We start from the raw sequence: 27,992 nt of genomic DNA, 5'->3' as shown, positions 1-27,992 counted from the left end.
CTTAACTTGTATTCAAGAATATTCGGATAGACTTATCTGTGTAGGATACTAAATGTATACCTAATTATATTGATGTGTGTATATCTATTATTTTTATAAAGCATGTTAAGCATGTTATATCTGCATCTGATTTCTGTATCTATTATTGGGGTAGGGATTTACATGTATGGAGGAGGTTTTCTAATCGAGGTTAATCACCTATATTCTGGCAGCTTGACTGCATATATGTATTTTGATATGTGTCTTAATGCCACAATGTGGTGTGTAGCGATGGGTGGGTGTTTTAAACCCCACATGGTTTGATGGGATGGTCGAAGATTGTGTGTAGAGGATGCAGTAGGATTTATGCATATCTGTAATCTGTAATCTGAATCTGGATCTGATTCTGAATCTAGAACTGTATCTGCTTCTGACTGTGTATCAAAATTTGTATGCTTGTATGCTTAATTCTATGGGTTGCACACTGAGTTTACATAAAATCACACCTACTGTCTATTCTGTTCAGGTAATCGACAGATATAGGCGGATCGATACGGGGGAGACTCAGCAGTGACCACACGACCGTAATCTAGTAAAAGTTTTAATTTATGATTTAATTATGATTTTGGTTTTATTCTGAGAGTTGTAATTTTTTGGGGACTCTCTGGACTTTTTGGGTTTTATAACTACTGGATTCGGTTTTATATGTTATGAAGCTACATGCTTAAACAAAACGTTTTTCTATAAAAATGATAATCTATATGAAAACAAAGTTTTTTCTAAAATACGACTACATTTTCAAATTATAATTGTTTAAGGCTTCTGCTGTAATAACTTTTAACAAGTGGGCTAATTAAACGATGTTTTCAATTAAAAATGTGAATGTTTTGATGAGACAAATCCGTTTTCAAAACCCCTATCTTGTGACACATTTAGTAGTATTAGAGCCAAGTTGAAAAACTCCGGCTGTGAATTTTAGGTTTCAAAATTTTATTTTGAAAAGAGTTAGTTTCCAAATATTTTTGGACAAATTGGGATGTGGTACACCGAGTCTTCGACACTGATCCTATAAGTATTTTTGAATTTCTAATAGAAAACAATAAAAACACTGTAGTTAGCACTTTCTGAAACTAAACAAGTAGTTAAAGACTGAAACATTTGAAAACAATTCTGAACTTCTGATAATTTATGCATAAAACATCTGTTAATAAATACTGAAACTAATGCATAAAAATTTTAATATAGATAAAACTTGAATTATACGATGAGTGCTCATGGAACTCACGAACGTAGTAGTTGAGGCCGTGGTAGAGGCCATAAGGGGCACGAGTTGAGTCTTCCTCTCTGGGTAGTATGCTAAATTTAGATATAAGTGAGACGCTAGTTTCGCCTGCTACTGAGATTAGGTCTCAAAGTCGCTTAGCTGGGGACAACGCACTGTCCTAAGCCATGCTGTGGATTTTGGAAAGGGCCGCTGGACCCCATTCTGGAGTTGGCAGCCAAGGGCCAATAACTGAACAACTCTAGTTCAATGGTGCTGAGTTGTTTAGGGGTGTCACTGGAGTCACCCCAAATGCAGCCGAGTATTGGTTGGAGGCTATCGAGGGGATCACAAATGATCTAGATTGCACTCCCGAGCAAAAACTGAAGGGTGCAGTCGCTTTGCTTCGTAATAAGGCTTATCAGTGGTGGTTGACAGTTGAGGAGGGTACTCATCCTGATCGACTAATTTGAGAATCCTGTAAGACCACCTTTCAGAGTAAGTACGTGAGGGCGAGTTATGTGGATGCTTGTAGGCGTGAGTTAATATATCAAAGCAAGGCGATAGATTTGTGGTTGAGTATGAGGCCGAGTTTCTGAGGCTGAGCTTCTACGCTCGAGGCATGGTGGCGACTGAGTATGAATGGTGCGTCCGATTTGAGGATGGCTTAATAGATATCTAAGGGTGCTGATTGCTCCATAAAGGGGGTGAGAGTTTGCGGTTATAGTTGAGAAGGCGAAGATCACTGAGGATGTTAAGCGTGTGGAGTGCCAGAATAGGGATTGTGGGAAAGGTAAGAATAAGAAGTATTCGGATCCCACTAGTTCTGTTCAGAGGCCTAAGAAAAAGGGCAGATCTTATGGGCCAGTTAGAGTAGGGACTCCTGTTGCTCCTACTAGGATTCAGCTATGCGGTGATTATGGTAGGTGCCATCTGAATGAATGTTGAATGAGGATAAGGGATTGTCTAAGGTGTAGGTCATTAGAGCACCATAATCGAGAGTGTCCACAGAGGGCTGATCAGATGCAATCTCCCGAACCAGGTTTTGCTAAGCCTGAAAGGGCAGTTCAGCAGCCACCGAGGGGCTATGGATAGGCTAGGGGTGGCAATGGTATGGGTCGTGGGTAGAGACAGGATGTGCAAAGGTGTTGCTCAGATTGAGGCAAGGCAGCCTGCACTAGTTTATGCTATACAACGCTGAGAGGATAGGGATGCTCCTGATGTCATCAGCGATACGTTCATTATATCTGATGTGCCTTATACTGCTTTGATAGACATAGGTTCTACTCGTTCCTATATAGCTAAAACTGTATCTGAAATCCTGGGGATTTTTTTTGAGAGCACTACTAGTGAGGTTACTGTACTGAGTCTGTTAAGGTAGTCTATTCGGGTTAGTAAACTTTATAGGGATGTTCCATTAGTGGTACAAGGGGCTGTCTTCCTGGAAAATCTGATGGAGCTTCCGTTTGGGGAGTTCAATTTAATTCTGGGTATGGACTAGTTGGTTGAGCACCGAGTCAGTTTAGACTACACATCTAAGAGGGTCGTTTTGAGGACCAATGATGATATGGAGGTGATTGTGATTGGCGAGCGTCTAGATTATTTGTCTAATGTGATCTCTGCTCTTGTGGCTGAAAAACTGGTTTGAAAAGGGTGTGAGCCGTACTTGGCTTACATTAGTGTTTCTAATTCTAAGAACTCTTCTGTTGGGGATATAAGAATAGTGAGATATTTTTCAGAGTTTTTCCTAAGGAGTTACCGGGTTTACCTTCGAATCGGGAAGTTGAGTTCAGAATTAAGCTTCAACCAAGTACAGCTCAGGTGTTTACCGTCCCATATTGAATGGCACCGAAGGAGCTTACAGAGTTTAAGGCTCGACTGCAAGAACTTCTGGATCATGGTTTCATTCATCTTACTGTGTCTCTATGGGGGTGCCAGTCTTATTTGTTAAGAAGGATGAGACCATGAGGATGTGCATCGATTATTGACACTTGAATAAGTTGACTGTGAAGAATAAGTATCCATTTTCGAGGATTGATGACTTATTTGATCAGTTTCGAGGGGCTTCGGTGTTTTCAAAGATTAATCTTCGTTTTGGCTATCATCAGTTTAGGGTTAAGGAGGTGGATGTTCAAAAGACTGTATTTAAGACTTGTTATGGACATTACGAGTTCCTAGTTATGCCTTTTAGTCTGACGAATGCTCTGACTGCATTCATGGATCTGATGAATCGAGTCTTTCAGCTGTATCTAGATCAGTTCTTCGTGGTCTTCATCGATGATATTCTAGGGTACTCTAAGATTAAGGATGAACATTATGAGCACCTTAGAGCAATGCTTCAGATTCTACGTGAGAAACAGCTTTACACCAAGTTGAGCAAGTGTGAGTTCTGGTTGTATGAAATGACTTTTCTGGGGCATGAGGTTTCTGCTGAGGGGATCTGTATTGATCCGAGGAAGATAGAGGCTGTGTTGGATTAGAAACAGCCTAAGAACGTATTTGAGATTTATAGCTTTCTCGATTTTGTGGGATATTATCAGCAGTTTGTTGAGGGGCTCTCTCTGATTGTAGCTACCCTGACTAAGCTTCTACGTAAGGGTGTTCCATTTGTATGGACTGATACGCAACAATCAAGCTTCAAGAAGCTTAAGTCTATTCTGACTTAGGCTCTTATTCTGATACAGCCTGAATTCGGTAAGGAGTTTGTGGTCTACAGTGATGCATCGCACGTTGGTTTGGGATGTGTTTTTATGCAAGATGGAAAGGTTGTGGCTTATGCGTCCCGTCAGCTTAAGACACATGAAGGGAACTATCTAACGCATGACCTCGAGTTGGCTGTTATGGTATTTGTGTTGAAAATCTGGAGGCACTATCTGTATGGTAAGAAGTGTATCATCTACATTGATCACAAGAGCCTCAAGTACCTTCTCACTCAGAAGGAGTTGAACCTTAGGCACTGTTAATGGATTGAGCTACTCAAGGATTACTACTGCACGATAGAGTACCATCCTGGTAAGGCCAATATGGTGGCCAATGCTCTAAATCGTAGAGTGATGACTGATCTGAGAGCAATGTTCACTCATCTTATTCTATTCGATGATGGGAGTCTATTAGCCGAGTTGCAAGTTAAGTTGACTTGGATTGGTCAGATTTGAGAAAAGCAGTTGGGGGACGAGTCTTCGGGTTTACAATTTTGACAGATTAGGAGTGGTAGTACTTCAGATTTTGGGTTGAATAATGTTAGTGTTCTGTGTTTTCGAGGTCGAATCTGCATGCCGAATGATACTGATTTGAGACAGTTGATTCTGAGGGAGGTGCATAGTAGCCCTTATGCTATGCATCCCAAAGGTAATAAGATGTATCATGATCTCTGTGAGTTGTACTGGTGGCCAGGTTTGAAGCGTGAGGTTATGGATTTTGTTGCTTGATATTTGACGTGCCATCAAGTTAAGGCAAAACACCAGTTGCCTTCAGGTTTGTTACAGCCAGTTAAGATTCTCTAATAGAAAAGGGAATGAGTGACGATGGACTTTGTTAGTGTGTTTCCCTTGGCATCCACTAAGAAGGATTCTGTTTGGGTCGTCGTGGATCGATTAGCCAAGTTTGCTCACGTTATTCCAGTTCGGACGAACTATTCTCTGCAGAAGTTAGCGAAGCTTTACATTTCTGATATTGTAAGACTATATACGATTCCTATCTTGATTATTTCTGATAGAGATCATCATTTCTATTCTCGGTTCTGGAAGAAGTTGCATGAGGCTTTGGGTTCGAGGTTGGACTTTAGTACTATGTTCCATCCTCAGATCGATGGTCAATCTGAGAGGGTGATTCAGATACTGGAGGACATGCTTTGAGGTTGTGTGATTGATTTTCAAGGTAGTTGGGAGGATTATCTACCGCTAGCTGAGTTCACCTACAATAATAGTTTCCAAGATAGCACTCAGATGGCACCTTAGGAGGCTTTATATGGTCGTAAGTGTCATACTCTGCTATATTGGTGTGAGTTGGGCGAACGTCGGGTTTTGGGTCCTAATTTGGGTTTTGAGAGTGAAGATAAGGTTAGACTAATTCAGGATCGTTTGAAGGAAATTTATGATAGACATAAATCTTATGCAGACCTAAAGGGGCGTGATATTGAGTACTCTGTGGGGGACTTCATTTTTCTTAAGGTTTTTCTGTGGAAAAAGGTTTTGAGATTTGGTCGTAAGGGCAAATTAAGCCCTAGGTTTATTGGACCGTATCGGATTCTGAAACGTTCGGGACCTGTTGCTTATCAGTTGAAGCTACCTCCAAATTTAGACTGTATCCAGGATGTGTTTCATGTCTGGATGTTGAGGAGGTATTGGTCTGACCCATCTCACGTTGTCTTAGTTGAGAAGATCGAGGTTAGGCCAGATTTGACTTTTGAGGAGGAACCGGTTTAGATTATGGATTGAGATGTAAAAGTTCTGAGAAAGAAGTCTATTCCTTTATTGAAGGTTCTATGGAATAATCATGGTACTGAGGAGGCAACGTGGGAACCTGAGGACTTGATACTTCAGTAATATCCTCATTCGTTCTGATGAAGTAAATTTTGAGGTCGAAATTTCTTTTAAAGGGTAGAGTTATAATGCCCTAGTTTTCTTATTTTGGATTCTGTATAATTTTGACTCAATTGTGTATTTGCTTCATTGGTTAAGTGTTTTGGGTATGTGTAAGAGATCTCAAGTTCAAGCCTTACCTTTGGCAAATTTTAGTTATTTTTTTAATCTAAACATTATCTCTGTTCAGTGGGCTTTTATTTAATTTCCTGTGAATTCATATCAAAATGAGCCTACTGGTTTGAGTGGTAAAGGAATCAATGTGTTGGAGGTTCTACATTCGAATCCCTGCATTAGCACGGGTGTTAATTTTTGCTCAAATGTCTATTAAAGAGTTTCAGTGGAGTTCGATTTCTGTGGGAGTTATGAGTTAGTGGGTTAGTGGGAGTAAAATAAGAAATTTGGGGATATTTTTATTTTTGTCCATTGATTTTCAAAAAAAAATTCTCTCTTCCTAGAAAACAAAAATCTGACGTTAGTTTCACTCAGTTTTCCACAAACCTATCGTTTTCTTTTTCTTTTGATTCTTCCTCCTATTTTGTTTCGATTTGTCAGTAATATCGTCGGTTGCTACTCCATTTTTCTTGGGTATTCCGTAAGTGTGATTCAAGTAAGTGTTAAAAGTATTCGTTTTCCAAATTGCCAGTTGGAACCTTATTTTATGTTTTGGTAGCAAAAAATTGAGTAGAACAGGACTCTCTTCATGTGGAATCATAGTGCAAAAATCATTCGAGGTGTTCAGGTAAGCGATGAACACTTGTTTTAATTATTGTCAGTTTCGTAGTTACGGTTTAATCATGGGTTAAGTCTAATTTTAAGCGTTGGGATGTCGATTTCTAGGTTCTAAAGGGTTTGTATTTTTTGTGGCATCAAATCGATACCAGGTGTGTACTCGAAATGTAGAAAGTGAGACTTCGGTAAAAGCTGAAAAACTAATCTGTCGATGCTACACGGGCGTATGGTCGCCCATGTGGAAGGCCATGTATGAGACACAGCTGTGTAGTCGATGAAGGCATGGCCGTACGCAGCATACGATCGTGTGGTGGCTCGGGTGTGGCCGTGTGGGCCACACGGACTAGGCCAAGGTTGGCATGTGGGCTTACACGAGCATGTGGAATTCGGGCTAGGCTGTGTGGGCCACACGAGCAAAGGCTAATCTGGGCGTGTGGGCCACACTGATGTGTGAGCCCACACGGGCAAGTTGCACGGGTATGTGGGCCCATAATTGTGAGATTTTCCCTAAGGTCGCACAGGTTATTCCGATCGAATGTGGGCCTACTGTAGGGTTGATAAGGGCTAACTAAACCCTAATTTGTATGTAAGGATATTCTGATAGAATGATCTGTGTAGGATGCTAAATGTATGCCTGACTATATTGATGTGTGTGTATTTCTTATTTATATAAAGCATGTTGAGCATGTTATATTCACATCTGATTTCTATATCTGTTATTGGGGTGGGAATTTATATGTATGAAGGAAGTTTCCTAATTAGCATTAGTCGCTTATATTATGGCAGCTTGGCTGCATATATATATTCTGATATGTGTCTTAATGACACAACGTGATGTGTAGGGATTGGTGGGTGTTTTAAACCCTACATGGTGTGATGGGGTGGTCGGAGATGGTGTGTAGATGATGGGGGTAGGATTTATGCATGTCTGTATCTGTAATCTGAATCTGAATCTGATTCTGAATCTAGAATTGTATCTGTTTCTGACTGTGTATCTAAATCTATATGCTCGTATGCTTAATTCTGTGGGTTACACATTGAGTTTACATAAACTCACATCTATTGTCTATTCTGTTCTGTTCAGGTAATCCATAGACCTAGGCGGATCGGTGTAGCGAAGACTCAGCGGTGACCACGCGACCGTAATCTAGTTAAAGTTTTAATTTATGGTTTAATTATGATTTTGGTTTTATTCTGAGAGTTTTAATTTTTCTGAGACTCTCTGGACTTTTGGGGTTTTATAACTGCTGGATTTGGTTTTATATGTTGTTAAACTGCATGCTTGAACAAAACGTTTTCCTCTAAAAATGACAATCTATATGCAAACAAAGGTTTTTCTAAAACATCACTGCATTTTCAAACTATAATTGTTTAAGGCTTTTGCTGTAATAAGTTTTAAGGAATGGGCTAATTAAACGGTGTTTTCAATTAAAAACGTGAATGTTCTGACGAGACAACTCCATTTTCAAAACCCCTACCTTGTGACACTTTTGGATTTGGTTATAACATCTAGGCCGGGTTTGGGGTAGTACAGCGACATGCATCAAAAGTGCTAGAAAACTAAACCCATAAAATATCATGAGGACCACAATAATAATCAATCAAAGTCTAACCACATTTCCTTGTCCCCACAATTCAAAGAATAATATTAATACCACCTACGCAAATACTAAAGCCTAACTTGGATCACTTCTTTAGTATCCCCACACCGCTTACACTATAAACGCTAAATATCTGCAATGGTTAGAGAGAGTGGGTGAGCTTAAATAAGCTCAGTGAATGCAAGAGTAAGCACAAAGTATACATAATATCAAAGGTTGAAGAAGAGCATACTACAACACGTTCACAACCATATTCTAACCAAGTAAAATTAACATATTTACTTTTCATTAAATCATAAAACTAACATATACTTCTACATGAAATTACACTCAAATCGCTTATATATGTAATTCATTTAACAATAATTCATCAAGACTAAACAATGTAAACATGCTTTAATAACTCACAAGTCTAGCTGATATATTCACATGCATTCACAAGTTAAATGGAAATGATGCAAACCACAATTACCTACACAATTTACCATGAAAACATACTAACATTTTTATGAAACTTAAATAAACTCATTTAGCATATTATTCACATGTTTATGTGTAACACCCCACACCAGACCTAAATGTTTAAGCCGGATTGGACAAGTTACACCAACGTGTTAAAAACTTATTTATTTTCAGAGTTTTAACTTTGATAACCAGAAATTCATTTTTGTCAATTTAGGTGATTTTGTAGTTTCTTTTTAGGACTTGGCAGATACTAATGAGATTATAAAAAGAAAATTAACACAAGTCCAAAACAAATTGCAAATCTAAAGGATTAAATTGTATTTATCTCAGTGCAAATCAATCTGAGCTCCCACACACTGTCCGATACTAAATTAGATGTTTCCCTGAATAGATGAAGGTAAAACAAAGGGTGAGTCACCAAGTACCATGTATAACCCAAACTAAATTAAAAATAAATAGATCGTAATATATAAATCATAGTAGCGCAAGCATTTGATAATAGTTATTTAACTAGTACGGAACAGATCTAGAGAATCATAGAGATTTCAATAGAGGTAGTACAACAGAACAAAGCAAAACACAACAAAATTCAAACATAATAAAACCGAATACGGCAGAATAGAACAAAATGAAACAGAGTAGAGCAAAGCTGAACAGAACAGAATGGAACAGAGTAGAATAGATCATATTAGATTTGCTATGAAGTCACATGGACATTTATAAATTAGAATCAATAGAAATTAATCTAACATGTTCAGATATCGTATATTCTTCAACAACATAGTAGCGTAGATGATTTGAAACCAGAAGTAGTGACAATCAATCTAACATAATAATATATTAAATATTCCTCATCGACTGAGCAACATAGAGGCATACAAACAAACTTAACAAAATACAGATTGGTCCTAGACAATTCACACACATTAGATAATAGCACATTACATTCTGACAGATCTTACTCACTTACGTTAAAACATAGCAAACATACATATGGATCATAAGTTATTCATCATCAGATCATTAGATATCAGGTTTTATAGTCTATTTAGATCATATTGACCCTAAAGTAAGCTTGTGTTCGTTTTGAATGACACTTGTGGCCCAAGGGGAAAATTCCAAAGATTAGTCCACATGCCTATGTGATTTCACATGGCCTGGATAGCTAGCATGTGTACCTCCAGACGGTCTAACACATGCCTGTGTGCTTGCCCGTGTGTCCCACATAGCTTAACACATGCCTGTGTCACTTGCCTATGTGGTCTCAATTCACAACCAGTGAGTTGCACGTCCTGGACACATGCCGGTGTCATTGGCCCATGAGAACCCTAAATAACACTTAACCACACACGGCCAGGATACACGACTGTGTGCCTAGCCTTGTGCCTACAACTTTCATGAACAGTGAGTTACACGACCTGACATGTAGCTTTGTGGTTCACACGGCCTACCACATGACCTATTACACGGCTATGTGGCATCGACAGTCCCATTTTTCTGACGACTAAAATTAGAAGAAGAAAGGGTCTCTGATACCCACCTGATACGGATTCGGTGCAGGAACACCCGGATGAATTCACATCCCTAAGTAACATTACAATAATAGATTAGACGACTTATACGAAACCGATCACTAAGATTAACATCCAAAATCGAAGCTATGTCGAAGAACTTTGACGCACAACTCCAAATCAGACTACACATTTACTGATAATCAAACTGTAACTTTGTAGACCTTATGTTGTCATTGTTGTAGGTGAATAATTATATGAACATAATCTGTTTTAGGAAAAAAGATTAAGTATAGACTGAGATAATTGAAATTCAAGTTTTTTATGTTAAAGGTTTTGATTACAAGAGAATATTGCTTAGGCTTGTGTTTTTGGTTGGTTTAGGTGAGTTTGTGGTTCTTAATTGTTGGTGTATGTTATGTGACTATAATATGTGAAACATTAGAACCATTGGAGCCTTCTACGAGCAAGATGAAAGGTAAGGATAAGCTAGGTTAAGCGTTCGGCAATTATGCAAAAGCATGATCAATCAGTGTTTGGAATCATTACTTGTAGACATGATTCATAGTGTTAATTGGGAGCTTAGGAATAGCCTAAACCCCTATCCTAAGTTTTGAGTGTAATCTTTCTATTTCCCTTACTTTAATTTGGCAAATTAGGTGATTATGCGAATAATTGTGGATTGATTATTATGATGCGATATTGTGATATGAGACATGTGTGATGACTATTGTGAATTGTGTTGTGGGCAAGATATACATGCCAAATAACAGTGATAATGACATGCTAATAATGCAAATGTGTAGTGAAAGAGAACGAAATTTTGGTATGTATATATGTATTGAATTGTGAAATATGATATTATTATGAGAAGTAGCATGTGAAAATACTTGTATATGATATAAGATGTATTGATTTTAATGCATACATATGTGGTCAGATAAATGATGGCTTAATGAGTATTATTGTGGCACTTAAAAGTGCAATTAAATGTGAATCCAATAAGCAAGCATTGTGTACAAGTTGTGATGTAAATTGATGAATATGAATAGAGATGATGTGCATTAAATCAGTAATTAAAAAGGTGTAATTGTGGATATTTTGTCCTTGTGATCTCTTGAAACCGTTGGATATAGTTCACATGCCATAGGATTGTGAGTACTCACCTATATGTATTGTGTTTCTGGGCATTGAGGCCCTAGGACAGGTTGGAGAGATAAGGGAATGTGAGCTAAGCTCCATTCAACAGGACATGTTTCGCGTGTTAGAGAGTGTTAGCTTTATGCTTTACTTTTTAGGATATATTTGACTCTATGAGTCAATTGGGGTGTTAGAGATCCGTGTATCTGATGTGTGGTGATAGAGCCAACTTAAATGTTTCATAACCTCAAATGCCAAATTAATGTTTAAATGTGATCTTATATATTGTGATAGTATGAGGTGAGATGGATGCATAAAGTAACATCCTAAAAACTGGGTTAGAAGAAATTGCGTTTTGAAACCAAGAATGGTCATCCTTCAATTCTGAGTTTAGATTTTGGAAATTTTACATGTAAATTGATCTGGTTTAGTGGCTAAGTGTTCTGGTTATGTGTGAGAAATTATGGGTTTGAATCATGTTTCTTCAATTTTTTTTTCAAACCCTATTCTTGATCATCTGGCATAAGTTCTATTTTCGATCAGCTGATGATAAGAATGAGTGATGGTCGTAAAACTAACTAAAAATTTGATTAAGACAAGCGCACCTATCGAACAATATTATAGTTATGGTGACACCAAAAATATCATATCCACAAGGACTAAAAATACTAGTAATTACTATCTTTTTATTATCTAGCCTAACAATTAAGAGAATTTTTAATCTAAAACTAATTATCTAATTAACTAAGATTGCGACAAAGATTAAAGTTGGAAAATACTTTTGGAAAACCGATGGAGAAGACAATACCCAAGGAAGAATTCACCTAGACTTCACTTATTTCCTCTGAATTAGATGATTTATTCACTTGACTTAATCTGTAGGAATCCCTGATTTATGTTAATATCACTCTCGAGATTAAAAACAACTAACTCTAGGTTGATTAATTGAAATCTCTATCTAATTAAAACCCCTATTGTTGCGTTAACTCGATCTATAGATTCCCTTATTAGATTTGACTCTAACCCAGCAGATTTATGTCGTCCTATCTCTAGGATTGCATGCAAGTCTGCTTAATTATGAATGATCTACTCTTGAACAGGGACTTTTGCTCCACTGAATAAACACATCAAAAACCTGAATGGATATCCTAGAATATTAAAGTAAAGGTTAAATCTCACAACTAAGAATAAGAACAAGTATTTATCATATAATTCAAAGAGTAATAAGATTCATCTTAGGTTTCATCTCCCTTAGGTATTTAGGGAGTTTAGTTCATAATAATGAAAAACATCTCAAAAATTGGACAACAACAAAACATAAAGAAAACCAAAGAACTTCTAGGAAATTGGATTGAAATCTTCAGTCTTGGTGTAGATCCTCCTTCTGAGCTAATCCCGATGGCTGTTCTTGAGTATTTTCTGCCTTTCATTCTCCGTATCCCCTTTAATTCTCTTCTAGGGTGTTTATATATACTTTGGAATGCTTCAAAACCCTCAAAATTAGCATTTTCTGAGTAGAATTAGACTTGGGCTCGATAGGGACACGGCCATGTGGCACGCCTGTGTGCAGGTACTCAGGCCATGTGCAATTCTGATTTGGTTTAATGTCGAACAACCATGACACACGGGTGTGTGGCCTGCCTGTGTGAAAATGACTAGGCCGTGTGAAACACTGAATTAGGCCTAATTTGTCCAATTTTTGGCCCGTTTCATGCTCTTTCTACTATCCTAAGCTCTCCTGAGTATAAAACATGAAATTAAAGGATTAGGAGCATCAAATTCAATGAAACTAAGGAAAAATCATCCATAAATATGTTAAACATGGGGTAAAAAATATGTATATGTTATGGTTTATCAAATATCCCCACACTTAAGCATTTGCTTGTCCTCAAGTAAAATCCTCAACTCTCAATTAAAATAAATTCTTCTCAACTTATAATTCTCATTAATAATGTATCTAAGTAAACCACAAGTAATCGTTATTGAGAGTCTAACCGAAAGAACATCAAAGTTTCACACAATCCAAGTTGAGCATTTTAATCATAAAGTCATAGGTATCCCCCTTTATCTAAGTAATTACCTTTAATTCCCAATTGACAAGGGTTGATATCCTCACTAAAGATTCACTCAAATCACTCAAAGTGTTTAAGGTTTAGTAATTAGCCCTCAATAGTCAAGCATGAAAATTTATTACCATAGGCTTGCATGAAAATCAAATCTCCACCGCTATGAATGAGATGATACACAAATCAAAAGGTCTTTAATAGGGTTGTAATGGGGCTTGGGTTAAAGGTGTGGATAAAGGCTGAAAAACAGAGGGCTATAATCGAGATTAATTTAATAAGTTACCAAACTTAGAATACTAAAGCTAATTACTAAATTAAAAAAAAACAATTGCCAAAATTAAGACTATCCAAAACTAATGAAGTGAGCTTTTCTCTCAATATAATGACTTTAACTTATCCAAGCCCTTTAGAACAATATGTAACTGAATGAATATAAATATACAATTTTTTTTAGAATAAGAACCAGTACAATAATGTAAAGTACATAATAAGAAATAATTCAGGAACTGAAATGAGCGAACATAGTTAGGTAACTAATTAAATCAAATCTCGATAAAAAGGGAGTCAATAAAGAAATAAATAAAAATTCTTAACGAATCAAAAAGGGTTAGATTATGGGTTAACATTAAATGAAAAATCAAGAAATAATGGTTAAGGCTCAAAGGGGTTCACTAGGGGTCAATTATGTGAGTAGGCTTTTTATGGGGTAAATGGGTAAAAAACTAAGTGCCTTTATCATCTGAATATATGAACTCAAAGGTGTGGTCTTGACATGCATAATCGAAGTAAGTTCTAGAATAACAAATCAATGTTGACACACTCATAACCAATAAAATTAGTGAGCAAGAAAGATATATGCTCTAAAAGGCTCAAAATCTCACGAAAATTATGGGTATTTGATGTCAATCCTGTAAATTCAAAACTTCAATATATACTTCAATTCAGGGAAACAACCTAGCAATTTTAATTCTCAAAAGTCAACTTATCATGCTTGATTCTCTAATGCCTTTAAAGTTTAAACAACCAATGCACAATTTCCCATGATTAAATTCAAAACATATTAATAAAAATTATAAATCAACCAGAATTTAGTCTAATAATAGTCTGAGGAAATTAATTGAGAATGAGATAAAAATTCAGGGATTTCCTAAGAATCATATAAATAATCTCCCCACACTTAGGATGTACATTGTCCTCAATGTACAAAGATAGATAATAACAATATAAGCATAATATCAGAAGAGAGGGAGAGAAGCCAAACTGCCCTGAATGTTTGGATGAAATCCTTGGAATAACGAAAGCTAGAATTGTAAATAAGGCTAATGAAAGAAATGATTCTGAGTTACTAGTAAGAAAATAAACACAATTGTGGAAGAGAATTAAGGGGTTACTTTATAATAACCATAAAGAAAAACATAGTTCATAATATAAAACATAAGTCTTCAAAAATAAATAAAAGGAAATTAAAATTAAAATTAAAATTAAAAAAATAATAAAATAAATAGACTTAAAGGTCCTCATCATCGGATGCGTCAACGTCAGGAGGTAGTGGTGGTGGCGAGATGTGGAAGTGCTGGCAGATCTACTGCAGTGTTGCCTCAATACTGTCGAACCTCACAAAACACTATTGCTTGAAGTGAGTGAGTCACTTGGATATATCGATCAAAGTGGTCGCAGGAGGTCGATGACTCGTTGGTGGTGGCGGTGGGTGTGGGTCCTTATGAGGGGGAGAAACATCATTAGTAATGTCCTTTGGCTCATCCTGTTCATCAGAGTGAACGAGTCTATACTGAGAAGGGTCGAATCCACGGTGTCGCTTTATCATCCTCATGTTGATCATACTAGAAATTCCCTGAGGAGTCATCTGGCCTGCTAGTATGAGTGTCGATGACATCTCTGGAGTGTCGAAGAGGCCGAAGTGTCGAGCGATACGAGTCACGTAGGGACCAAGGCAAATGGGACCCTTCCTATGGTGGTCCTTCTGGTGGCAAAAAGCAAGGGAAATAAAGTATGCCAAATTAAAGATGTGACTAGTCACCATGCTCCAAAGATAGTATGCGTCAGTAGTGCTTACAACTCCTATGCTCTCTCTCCTACCAGTCAACATATGAGCTAATAAGGCGTGGATGTATCGTAGAGCCAGAGAAAGAGATGTCACTTTCGAGCGACTCGCGTCCTAACGGATCTAACTAGTTGTGAGATCGGTCCAACAACACGAAGGTCAGTAATGGATGTGACAGTGGAGGTGAAGAAAGTTATCGGCACCTATAAACTCATCAGTGTAGATGCCCAAAGCTGTGCCAAACTCAGGGACGCTCATATGTTGCACTAAGCCACCAAGTCGAAAAGTGATAGCAACTGCCTCGTCATGGGTATTCATCACATGCTGTAGATGGAAAGTAGTGCAAAAATCCAAGTTAAGTTCTGAATAGGTGGGCTCGATAATTGCAAAGAACCGATCCTACGGGGCAGTGGTAATGAAAGCACGGACCTCATTAGCTAGTCCAACTTGTTCCAATGCGGTCCAGTCAATGCATCAGCCCAAACCTAGCGGTCGCACGTGCAAAAGCTGAAACAAATTATCCTGTGGGCCAAATGAGAATCGAAGTAAGGGATGATGAGCTTCGGTCGAGGCGCTCGAGAAGGTTGTGCCAGGACCCTTTCGCTTTTCCGAACTAGTGACAACAGTTTTCTTGCCTCGTGTGTTGGTCATGATGTATATGAAAAATAGAAGAGTTGATCAATAATTAAAAAAATCAAGCATCACCAAAAACCAAGAATGGAAAGTGCAAGTAGTTTAAACGAGCAAAGTACTGTTAAAATAATCAAGAATTAGAGTATTCTAAAAATGAAAAATGAATCCTAAGACTAAGGATCAAAAACACAGCACTCAGCTAAGTACATGAAAAAGCAGTGAGAAAAGAATTGAAAAGATTTAATAATGTGGTAGACTAATGGTTATCTACATGAATAAAACGGCAGCATGAAGAATAAAGCAAAATAAATGACTTACTTAGATAGCAACTAAATATATGGAATAACTAATAAAGAAAAAAATAATAACCAATATTGAAATAAAACTAGACTAATAATAATAATACTGAAAATGATTAAATAAGATAATAATAATAATAAACATAATAATAAAAATAATTGTGGGGAGGGGTAAAAGGGGGAAACCGACAGTGTGACCGGAGGTGCGAACGGTGGTGGAGTGGGGGTTGTGGGTGTTACGCACAGGGGAGAGAGGGAGAAAGTGGCTGCGATTTGGTACGTGGTTCAAATGTATGGGTGTGCATGGCGGTGAGGGCTATGTGGGACGTGCGTGAAGGTGAGGGGGCTACTGGGAAGGAGGAGGGTGAGGGTCGGGGTCGTTGGTCTGGAGCGGGGATGGGGAGGGGATTGTGCACGCGAGGGGGTGGTTTTGGGTGCGATCGTGGACGGGTGTGCATGGGATGGGGGAAATATGTTCTCAGTCAGGGCTGAGGGGTTCGTGTAACTAGGTGAATAGGTGGAATGACTAGAGAGGGGTAGCCTGACAGAAGGGGAAAGGAAGGCTGCAGTGGCTGCTTAGGATTTGAGGGTTAGGAAGAAGACTAGGGTGGAAAAGAAAAAAATTAGGTTTGGGAATTAAAAAGGGGACACAGTCGTGTGAGGCCCGTTTTGGGCCATACAGCTGCATCACACGCCCGTGTGGCTCGAGTTTAGCCCATGTTTGTCACGAAAATTTAATGCCCATTCGCCACACGGTCTTAGACATGCCCATGTGTCCTGGCCGTGTGGATTACACGACCGTATTGCACAGTCGTGTGCTTTATTGTTCTCTTCTCCCATGCCCGTGTGGTATCCCACTTGCCCGTGTGCCTTGCCCATAGAACTCTCTGACTTGTTTAAAATTTGAAAATTTAGCTCTAGTTTTCAAACACCCTGAGACACACTCGTGTGTACTGACCGTGTGCTTCACACGGCCGTGTCGTACGACCTTATGGATCAAACTTATGGCTGTGTGGCTTGATACTTGGGGATTTTTAGCCTCGTTTCCACACGGCCAAGGACATGCCCGTGTGTTTAGGTCGTGTGGGCCACTGTACTTGTATTTAAAATGTGAAAAATAGTTAAAATAAACTAGTTAGTGGTGTTAGTGCTCGGATTGCCTCCCGAGAAGCGCTTATTTAAAATGTAAGCTCAACTTACCTCATATTTGCATGGTCATGGTGGTTCAAGGAGTTGAGACCCCTCTTTCTCACTGCTAATTCTATTATCCACATACAGTCTAAGTCGAGTAATATTTACCTTGAAAGTATCGAATTCAGAATGATGTACCTCAATTGTGTCATATAGGAAAAAATTAAGTACCGTAAAAGGAGTCGCTCCGTTTGTAATTAGCTCTGAAGTAGCAATTCTAGGGTTCTTTTCATCTAACAATACTTTGTCCCCGACCTTAAATTGCTTTGTTTCATCCCTACGCTTATCATGGTGTCGCTTTGATTCATCGTGTGCTTTTAGTTTTTCCTTGACATGTGTTCACCATTCGTCTAGTTCATCGATTTGAAGCCTTCGTTCTTCATTAGTCACTCTGTTTTTGTTGCATGGATTAGGATGAGGCTCTATCACGTTCTTCCTAGAGGATTCCTGCAAAGAAGTTTGTACCTTAAAATTACTCGAGTTAACAGAACTTAAACAATCGTCTCGATTACTAGATATATTAGCAGAATCACGAGCTTGAAGTTTAATCGTGTCATCTCCTACACGAAGTATCAAATCACCTGTGCCAACATCTATGATAGTTCTAGCAGTTGCTAAAAAGGGCCCTCCTAAAATTAAAGGTACGTCACTATCTTCATCCAAGTCTAGAACAACAAAGTCAATTGGGAATATAAATTTATCAATTTTGACAAGCACGTCTTCAATAATACCCTTAGGAAATCTAATTGTTTTATCTACCAATTGAATGCTCATCCTAGTTTGTTTTGGTTTCCTAAGACCTAGTTGTTTAAACATTTTATAGGGCATGACATTAATGCTCGCCCCTAAATCAGCCAAAGCATTGTTAACATTTAAGCTACCAATTAAACAAGGAATCGTAAAACTTCCTCGATCTTCCAACATGTTTGGTAGCTTATTCTACAAAATGGCTGAGCAAACTACATTAAGCTCCACGTGTGACAAGTTATCTAGCTTCCACTTGTTTGCTAAAACCTCTTTTAAAAATTTTACGGAATTGGGCATCTGCGAAAGAGCTTCAATAAACGGTAAGTTAATATGTAATATTTTCAAAAGTTTAAGGAATTTATCGAATTGTTCATTTGTGTGATCTTTCCTTGTCACATTTGGGTATGGCACACGAGGTTTATATTCATATTGACCGAATTAAGCTTATTCTGGCTTACCTCAACTTTACCATTGCTTACCACAGTTTCTCATCTCGGTTCCACTACAGATTCAGCTAAGCCTTCTTCATCTCGAACCGTAATTGCGTGAGTTGCTCTCTTGGGTTAGTCTCTGTGTTACTGGGCATGCTACTTTGTGGTCGTTCATAAATCAACTTAGCGAGCTGTCCTATTTGAGTTTCGAGCCCTTGAATTGGTGCTTGTTGATTCTTAAGCGCTATTTCAATATTCTGAAAATGAGTTTCTGACACCGAGATGAATTTTGTGAACATCTCTTCAAGGTTTGGTTTCTTCTCTTGTTGGTAAGGTGTTTGTTGAAAAGCTGGAGGATGTTGTGGCCTTTGATTTCCCTGACCACCCCATGAGAAATTAGGATGGTTCCTCCAACCTGCATTATAAGTGTTATTATACGGGTTATTTTGAGGTCTAGAATTATTACCCATATAGCGGACTTGTTCTTCCTTGGTGCTAGGGTTGAAGGATGGATAATTTCTGTTGTGTATTCCTCCTCCGTTTGTATCACACCTCATCACTAAATGTACCTGAGTAGAACCATACAAACCATCAATCTTTTTATTTAAAAGTTCTACCTGATTAGATAGCATAGTGACTACGTCGAGGTTTAAAACACCAGCTGCTAATAAAGGGTGAAACCTAATAAAGGGATCCATAGATCGAGTTAATGCAACCCTAGGGTGCTAATTAGAGAAAAGTCTCAATTATTCAATCTGGGGATTAGACGTTATTAGTCTTCAATAGGGATAATAACATAACTTAGGGATCCCATGGAACAAGTTAAATGAATAAATCGTCCGATTCAGAGCCAGAATAATAAGTACAGTCTAGGTGGATTTTTCCTTAGGTATTGTATTAGTTCAATCGTTTTTCCAAAAGTAATCCCCCAAGTCCATTCTCTGTGAATTCTTAGATTAGTTAATTAGTTAGTTAAAACAAACCCCCCTTATTCTTAGGCTAGATAATAAAAAGACAGTGATTACAAGTACTTTTAGTTCCCTTGGGTTCCACAATATGGTCTTGCTAAAACTATACTACTGTTCGATAGGTATACTTGCCTACATCGCGATAATAGTTAGTTTCAAGAATGATTAATTATAAATATTTAAAACTTACCTATCACGAAAATCATGATCAGCCCCTAAATCAGCCAAAGCATTATTAACATCTAAGATTCCAATTAAACAGGGAATCGTAAAACTCCCAAGATCTTTTAATTTGTTGGCCAGCTTCTTCAGCAGTATGGGTGAGCAAACCGCATTTAGCTCCACATGCAACGCCTCATCCAGCTTCCGCTTATTTGTCAAAAGCTCATTTAGGAATTTGACTGCGTTTGGCATCTGCGAAAGAGCTTCAATAACGGTAAGTTAATATGTAACTTCTTTAATAATTTAAGGAATTTATTGAATTGTTCGTCTATGCGGTCTTTTCTTGTCGCATTGGGGTATGGCACATGAGATCTGTACTCTTTACTGACCACTTTCTAGTCATTGTGGTCCACCTTACCTTTACCTTTACTTACCACAGTTTCTTGCCTCGATTCTGGTTCAGGTGTAACTAACCTTTCCTCATCTTGAATGGTAATTGTATTGAGTTGCTCCCTTGGGTTAGATTCTGTGTTACTCGGCAAGCTACCTTGTGGTCGTTCAGATATCAATTTAGCGAGCTGACCTATCTGAGTTTCGAGCACTTGGATCGACGCTTGTTGATTTTTAAGTGCTGTATCAGTATTCTAGAAACGAGTTTCTAACATCGAGATGAATTTTGTTAGCATTTCCTCAAGGTTCGACTTTTTCTCTTGCTGGTAAGGTTGTTGTTGGAAGCTTGAAGGTGGTGGTGGTCTCTAATTCCCTTGGCCTCCCCATGAGAAATTTGGGTGGTTCCTCCATCCTGTATTGAAAGTATTACTATAAGGATTATTTTGGGATCAAGGATTATTACCCACGTAATTTAACTACTCGCTCTCCATGTTGTGGCCATAGGCTGGGTATTCAGAATTGTTGGATCCACCTCTATTTGCTTCACACTGCATTACTGGGTGAACCTGTGAAGACCCAAGAAAACCGTCAATTTATCTATTCAAAAGTTCTACCTGATTAGAGAGCATGGTGACCAAATCGACGTTAAAAATGCCAGTTGTTTTTGTTGGTTTTGTCCTCATGACTTGCCACTGATAATCATTCAGTGAAATCTCTTCTATAAATTCATAAGCATCCTTAGGTGTCTTATTATTGATAGTTCTGCCGTTGGCTGTGTCAATCATCTGTCGAGTCGAAGGATTCAAGCCATTGTGAAACGTTTTAACTTGTAGCCAGAGTGGTAACCCATGGTGAGGGTACCTTCTCAACAGATCCTTGTATCTCTTCCATGCATCATAGAGTGTTTCTAAATCCATCTACACAAAAGAGAAGATATCATTACATAATTTGGTTGTTTTAGCCGGTAAAAAATATTTTAATAAAAAACTTTTCGGTCATTTGTTCCCAGGTACTGATTGACCCTTGTGGTAACGAGTTCAACCATTGTTTAGCCTTATTCCTAAATGAAAAGGGAAACAACCGAAGGCAAATGGCATCATCAGAAATGCCATTGATTTTAAAAGTGTCGCAAAACTCTAAGAAATTTGCCAAGTGAGCGTTGGGATCCTCGTCCTACAAACCATCAAACTGAAAAAAATGTTGGATCATTTGGATGGTGTTAGGTTTCAGTTCAAAATTATTTGTAGCAACAGCGAGCCTAACTATGCTCGATTCAATTCCTGTTAAAGAAGGTTTAGCATAATTATACATAGTACGTGAAGCAAGATTCAGATTAGCAGTAATTGCAGGAGGTAGCGAATTTTCTTGGTTTTCAGCCATCTCCTCGGTTGTGGTTGAAATATCGTCCTCTTGCTCTTCCTCTGTATATCGTAAGCTTCGCCTTATTTTTCTTCAGTTTCTACGAACTGTGCGATTGATCTCACTATCAAACAGTAATGGTCCTGATGGGTTTCTTCTAGTCATACACTATAAAAACCCGTCAGGAAGGAATAAAAGAAAAATTAGAAAAGAAAATAAAAATTTAAATTGCAAATAAAGTAGAATGGCTAAAGTAATAAAAATCGAGTGTTCCTAATATCCTAGTTCCCCGGCAACAGTGCCAAAAACTTGGCACGTGACATCCGTGACAAGTTTTAAAATTTTATACTTAATTGTTCTTGAAACTAAATATTATCACAATGAAGGCAAGTGTACCTATTGAACAGTAGTATAGCTTTAGCAAGACCGGATTGTCGAACCCAAAGGAACCAAGAGTACTACTAATTATTTTCTTTTTATTATCTAGCCTAAATATCAAGGGATTTTTTTATCTAAACTAATTAACTAAACTAAGAGTGCACAGAGAGAGATTGGGGAAAAGGTTTTGGGAAAATTCGATTGACTAAGACAATACCTAAGGAAAAATCCACCTAAACTTCACTAGTTATTTGACTCTGAATCAGACGATTTATTCATTTGACATGATCCGTAAGAATTCCTAAGTTATATTATTATCTCTCTTGAGAATAATAACGTCTAACCCTAGGTTGATTTAATTGAAATCTCTTTCTAATTAATGCCATAGTGTTGCATTAACTCGATCTATTGATCCCCTTATTAGGTTTCACCCTAATCCGACAAAATCTTATCACCCTATCTCTAGCTGTGCAATCAACTCCGCTTAATTACGACAAATTTACTCTTAGACAGGGTATTTTCATCCTCTGAATAAGAGCATTAACTTGAATCAATATCCTGGAATATTAAAACAACAATTAAGAACACATAATTAAGAACAAGTCAAATATTTATCATACAATTCAGATAATAGTAACAAGATCTATCTTAGGTTTCATTCCCCTTAGGTATTTAGAGGGTTTAGTTCATAAATATAAAAGAAAACTTCTTAAAAGAATAATGAATAAAAAACATAAAGAAAACCCAAAACCCCTAAATGGAAATTGAAGGGAGATCTTCAGTCTTGACAATGGATCCGGCTTCTAAGATGGACCAATCGGCTTCCCTTGAGTAATTCCTTTCTTCCTACTCTGTATGTCTCTTCTAGTTGCCTCCTCTGATGTTTAAATAAGCTTTCAAATGCCTAAGAGCCCTCAAAAGTGGCTTTTTTCGAATAGGGCTATACTTGGGCTCGACAGGGACACGCCCGTGTGCCATTACTCCAGCCCATGGTCAAGGCTGTTGAATAGGCACGGGTGTGTAGTCTACTCATGTAAGTCGTGCTTCGATCTTGCCAAATTGACACAGTTGTGTGACACGCCCGTGTGAGGAAGTCCAGGCCATGTTGATTTCCCACGTGGGTCTATTTTCTCCGTTTTCGGCCCGTTTCTCTCTCTCTTTACTCTGCTATGCTCACTTAAGTATAAAACATGAAATTAAAAGATTAGAAGCATTGAATTCACCAAATCTAAGGAGAAACCATCCATAAATGTGCTAAGCATGGGATAAAAATATGTATAAATTACGGTTTATCATTGATTAATCGAAATCTCTTTCTAAATAAAACCCCTATTATCGCATTAACTCAATCTATAAATTCCCTTATTAGATTTTATTCTAATCCGACTGATTTATGTCGCCCTATATCTAGGATTGCATGCAACTGTGCTCAATTATGAATGATCTACTCTTAAACAGGGACTTTTGCTCCACTAAATAAGTACATCAAAAACCTGAATTAATATTTTGGAATATTAAAGCAAGGGTTAAATCTCACAATTAAGAAGAAGTACAAGTATTTATCATAAAATTCAAAGAGTAATAAGATTCGTCTTAGGTTTCATCTCCCTTAGGTATTTAGGGAGTTTAGTTCATAATAATGGAAAATATCTCAAAAAATGGAAAACAACAAAACATAAAGAAAACCAAAGAGCTTTTAAAAAATTGGATGGAAATCTTCAGTCTTGATGTAGATCCTCCTTCTAAGCTGATCTCGATGACTGTTCTTGAGTATTTTTTGCCTTTTATTCTCCGTATCCCCTTCAATCCTTTTCTAGGGTGCTTATATAGACTTTGGAATGCTTCAAAACCCTCAAAATTAGCCTTTTTCGAGTAGAATTAGACTTGGGCTCGACAGGGACACGACCGTGTGGCACGCCCGTGTGCAGGTACTCAGGCCGTGTGCAATTCTGATTTATTTTAATGTCGACACGGCCATAACACACGGGCGTGTGGCTTGCCCGTGTGAAAATGCCTAGGCCATGTGAAACACTGAATTAGGCCCAATTTGTCCATTTTTGGCCCATTTCATGCTCTTTTTGCTATCCCAAGCTCTCCTGAGTATAAAACATGAAATTAAAGGATTAAGAGCATCGAATTCAATGAAACTAAGGAAAAATCATCCATAAATATGTTAAACATGGGGTAAAAAATATGTATATATTATGGTTTATCAATGAGCCTTCTGGTTCACTAGCTAAGCATCCGTATACTCTCTAGTCTTGTGTTTGATTCTCTGCGAAACCAATATGGAAATGTTTTTATTCTCCTGCCTTATGAGGCAGTTTTCGTTGGTTTTAAACTAACAATTCCCTCAACCTCTTTTGGCTTGTTCATTTGTTTTATTTTTGTTTTGACATCGTCTCTACGTTTTCTCTTTTTATTTGTCAACTCTTCCACCCATGATTTTCTGTTTAATCTTGGAGACACCTATCCTTCTAACCCCTTGCGTTGTTCATCTGTACTAAGTCGTGCAAGTATCCCTGTCAAGTTCTTGCATGAGTTGTTGTTCGATGGGGTTGTAATTCATCTATGTAATGAAAATGTTAATTTATGTAATTTTCTATTAGGTGAGGGTCTTCAGTTTAAAGTTCTTTAAGTCGCAAGCTTTAAACTACTCAAAACTTGTAACAACCCGTTTTCAATGAAGTTAGAACAGTGGTTTCAAAACTACAAATCTGATGAGTAAATATTTATTTTATTATTATTTTAATATCTACAGTATTAGTGGTGTCGTATAAAAATTTTGCTAAAAAAATTAATAGTTGCACGCTAAATTTCATGAAATGGAGTAAATTGAAAAAGGAACAAAAGTGGAGTGCTAGTAGTTAAAAGTATGTATTAACTATGAAATTAATTTGTAAAGGGATTTAAATGTTAATTAGACCATTATTCTTATGAGTGGACAAATATGAACACATTATTAAGTAATTTAAAGGTTAATGTTAAATGTTAAGTTGGTAATTTAATAAAAAATTAAAAGTAAAAATAATACAAAATTTGGTATCATCTTCCTTGTTGAAGAACACCACCGAAAAAAGGGTAGAAAAACACCATTTTTGGAGGTTGAACATTCGACTAGGCTTTCTCACTTGCATGGTATGATTTTTATCCCATTTTTAATAATTTTTATGTTTTCAAGATCATTGTATCTTAATCTAGCTAGCCCAGGGACTAATTTGCAAAATTTTTAAAGGATTATGGTTTTTCCATGAACGTTTTTATATTACTTATAAAGTCTGATGAAAGATTATGAGTCCCTGTTGACAAATAAACAATTTTGTAAAGTGATTTTTGATGAAAATGTCAATTAGGGATTTATTTGTAAAAATAATAAAAATAAATGGTGAAACTATGAAATAATGATTTGTATGAGTTGATATGTGTTCGCAATAAATTTGGCTAGCATGGGTTAGGGATGAAATTGCATAAATTTACATTTACGAGCTTAAGGACTAAATTGTAAAGAAGTTATAATATTAGGGGCAACAATGTAAATTTGTAAAAAGGATGAATTTTGGATAAAATTGAATACTATGTGTGTTAAATAGATTGAATTTACTTATTTAGATCAAGATAGACCTCGTACGAATTTAGATCGGGGTAAAGCTAAAGCTTTGAACTAGTCGACTCCGTTCCTACGCCATAATTGTCGAGGTAAGTTCGTATGATTTTATATCGTCTTAATGTTATGTTTTGAGCTATATGTAATGTGTTGATTGTTATGTAATTGAATAATGTTAATCGAACGATGTTACGACGACTATCGAGCCCTGTTTGAACCTTAGGAATTTGTAGGATACAAATGGCAAGTCATTAGGGTTTTCAAGTTTTAGGTGTTAGTCTTCAATGTCCTACCGATGGTTGAGACCCTGCATTTGTTGTGGATACTCCACAACTTGTGTGAGCAGTGTTGTGTAGCTTACATTCTGGCCCACAGCTTCTGTGAGTAGGCCCATTTCATATCTCGTGTGAGCAATGATGTAAAAGAAAGGAAACGTTGCAATTATATGTTTATCACACTTTGTGTGAGCTATCCCGCGTATTCAATGATATTCTAAATGATTCAACGACCATGAAAAGGAAAGGAAATGGTAATTGTTCAATAGTAACCATGATATGTATTTATGAAAAGAATTGAAATGGTGAGTACATTGAAAGTATATTATGTTAAGGAAGAAGATGAATTCACATGAATTATGTTCATGTATAATGGCTCACCTATATTAAGTTCATGTGAATCATGGTTGAATATGCTAACATGTGTTGTTGGTGGTGCTTTGGCTTGCACCAAGCTTGTGGTCGGATTTTATAATGCTTGTTCTTAATGTTTATTAATGAAGTGGTAAGTTATGTTATATGTTTTGCGAACTTACGAAGCATTACATGCTTACGTATATTTCTTTCCTATGTTTTATAGATATCAGATGTATGTTTGGAATGACCAATTTGGTATGTTAGGATGTGATTTTGTATATGGTCAATTGTGTTATGTTTTGGTATGGAAAAAAGTAGCTATGTATGGTTGAATTATGGAAAAATATGCATATGCTTAGACATGTTTGATGGTTGTGTTTGAGGTGCTTATATGGCATATTGGTTAAATGAATAAATAACCTTTTGAATTGGTCTTATTATGCATATTTTTAGCATGATTTAAGGTTTTCGCTACATGTAAAAATGGCTTCTAGGTACATGCTTGAGTTTGGTGAAAGAAATGGCTTGATTTTGGCTTATTTTTTGTCCACACGGCCTAAGACATAGATATATGTCTCAGCCGTGCATGACACAAGGCCATGCGACACGGCCATGTGTTCCCTGTAGGTTTTAAGGGTTGCATTTCAAAAGTTTCATGGCCTAGCACACGACCTGGCATACAGGCGTGTGGATTTGTCGTGTGACCCAAGTTAGAGAGTTACACAGGTTGGGACACGGCCGTGTGTCCTTATTTCGATTGTTACATGGCCTGAGACACGGGCGTGTGACCTCTGCAGCCCAATTTTTTCTAACTTTTTCCTCAATGTTTTAAAGGTTTCCAATTCAGTCCTGAATTGTTTCTACAGTGTTTCTCAGGCCCCAAGGGCTCGAATAAGTGATGATATGCATGTGTATGAATGGACTATGCTATGATTATGGAAATGTTTAGAAATGAATTTTTTTAAGTTTTGTTTCTATGGTAATGCTCCGTAACCCTATTTTGGCGACAGATAATGGTTAATGGTGTTATATTTAATAGTATCAGAGCTACAGTTTAGTCAATTGTTGGACTGAAAGTAGCAAGTATGAGTCTAGAAATACATGCCATTATATAACTTATGATACTATGATAACTTCTTACTCAATTTGGACTATGTTTTCATATAAATATAATGTCATCCAACTGAGTTGACTCCGATGAAGTAGAGAGTAACGGGCAACCCTCTATTGGTCGAGCAGCATTGAGAGGCAGTAGACCTATACTTGAGGGTCGGGGAGGATAGGCTAAGGAAGCCTTCTTCCAAATGATGAATGGGTGGTTTAACAAGTTCTTACGAATGAACCTGATGGCTCAATGACCTCCACCCCTACCTATTCCCCAACCGGTCTCCATAATTCCTCAGGGATTGGAATCAACACTAGCAAGCAAACCTCCAGTTGATAAAATTCGTAAATATGGGGCTAAAAAGTTTAGAGGTACAACTAAAGATGATCCAGAGAGAGTTGAGTTTTGGTTAGAAAACATGAGCAGAGTATTTGATGAATTATCATGTACAGTGGCAGAATGGTTGAAATGTGCTATTTTTTTGTTGAAATATTCAACCTATTAGTTGTGGAATACTCTAGTTTTGATTATGCCAAGAGATCAGATTCATTGGAAGTGTTTCTAGATAGAATTTCGAAAGAAATATGTGAGTCAGAGGTTTCTCAATAAGAAACGTAAAGAATTTCTTAAACTGAAATAGGGTCGGATGTTTGTATCAGAGTATGAGAGGAAATTTGTACAACTTAACAAATATAC

At 37.3% G+C, this 27,992-nt stretch overlaps 1 protein-coding gene across 1 annotated transcript; it reads left to right on the top strand.

Moving 5' to 3' along the window:
- Positions 1 to 1,332: 1,332 nt before the first annotated feature.
- LOC107940490 (uncharacterized) lies at positions 1,333 to 3,720 on the top strand. Its single transcript, XM_016873920.1, has 6 exons — positions 1,333 to 1,418; positions 1,530 to 1,687; positions 1,968 to 2,162; positions 2,515 to 2,594; positions 2,742 to 2,882; positions 3,349 to 3,720. Exons 1-6 carry the CDS (start codon positions 1,333 to 1,335, stop codon positions 3,718 to 3,720), a joined length of 1,032 nt encoding a protein of 343 aa, XP_016729409.1.
- The last annotated feature ends 24,272 nt before the right edge of the window (positions 3,721 to 27,992 follow it).

The sequence above is a fragment of the Gossypium hirsutum genome, chromosome A06, assembly GCF_007990345.1.
Source record: "Gossypium hirsutum isolate 1008001.06 chromosome A06, Gossypium_hirsutum_v2.1, whole genome shotgun sequence".
NCBI classification, from domain to species: Eukaryota; Viridiplantae; Streptophyta; class Magnoliopsida; order Malvales; family Malvaceae; genus Gossypium; species Gossypium hirsutum.
This window is presented reverse-complemented; position numbering and strand designations above follow the sequence as displayed.

Coding starts and splice junctions, on each gene's coding strand:
- LOC107940490 (XM_016873920.1), top strand. CDS start 1,333: ATGCTAAATTTAGATATAAGTGAGACGCTAGTTTCGCCTGCTACTGAG. Junction 2,163..2,514: donor TCAGCTATGCGGTGATTATG/GTAGGTGCCATC, acceptor CTGCTTTGATAG/ACATAGGTTCTACTCGTTCC. Junction 2,883..3,348: donor CTCTTGTGGCTGAAAAACTG/GTTTGAAAAGGG, acceptor GGCTATCATCAG/TTTAGGGTTAAGGAGGTGGA.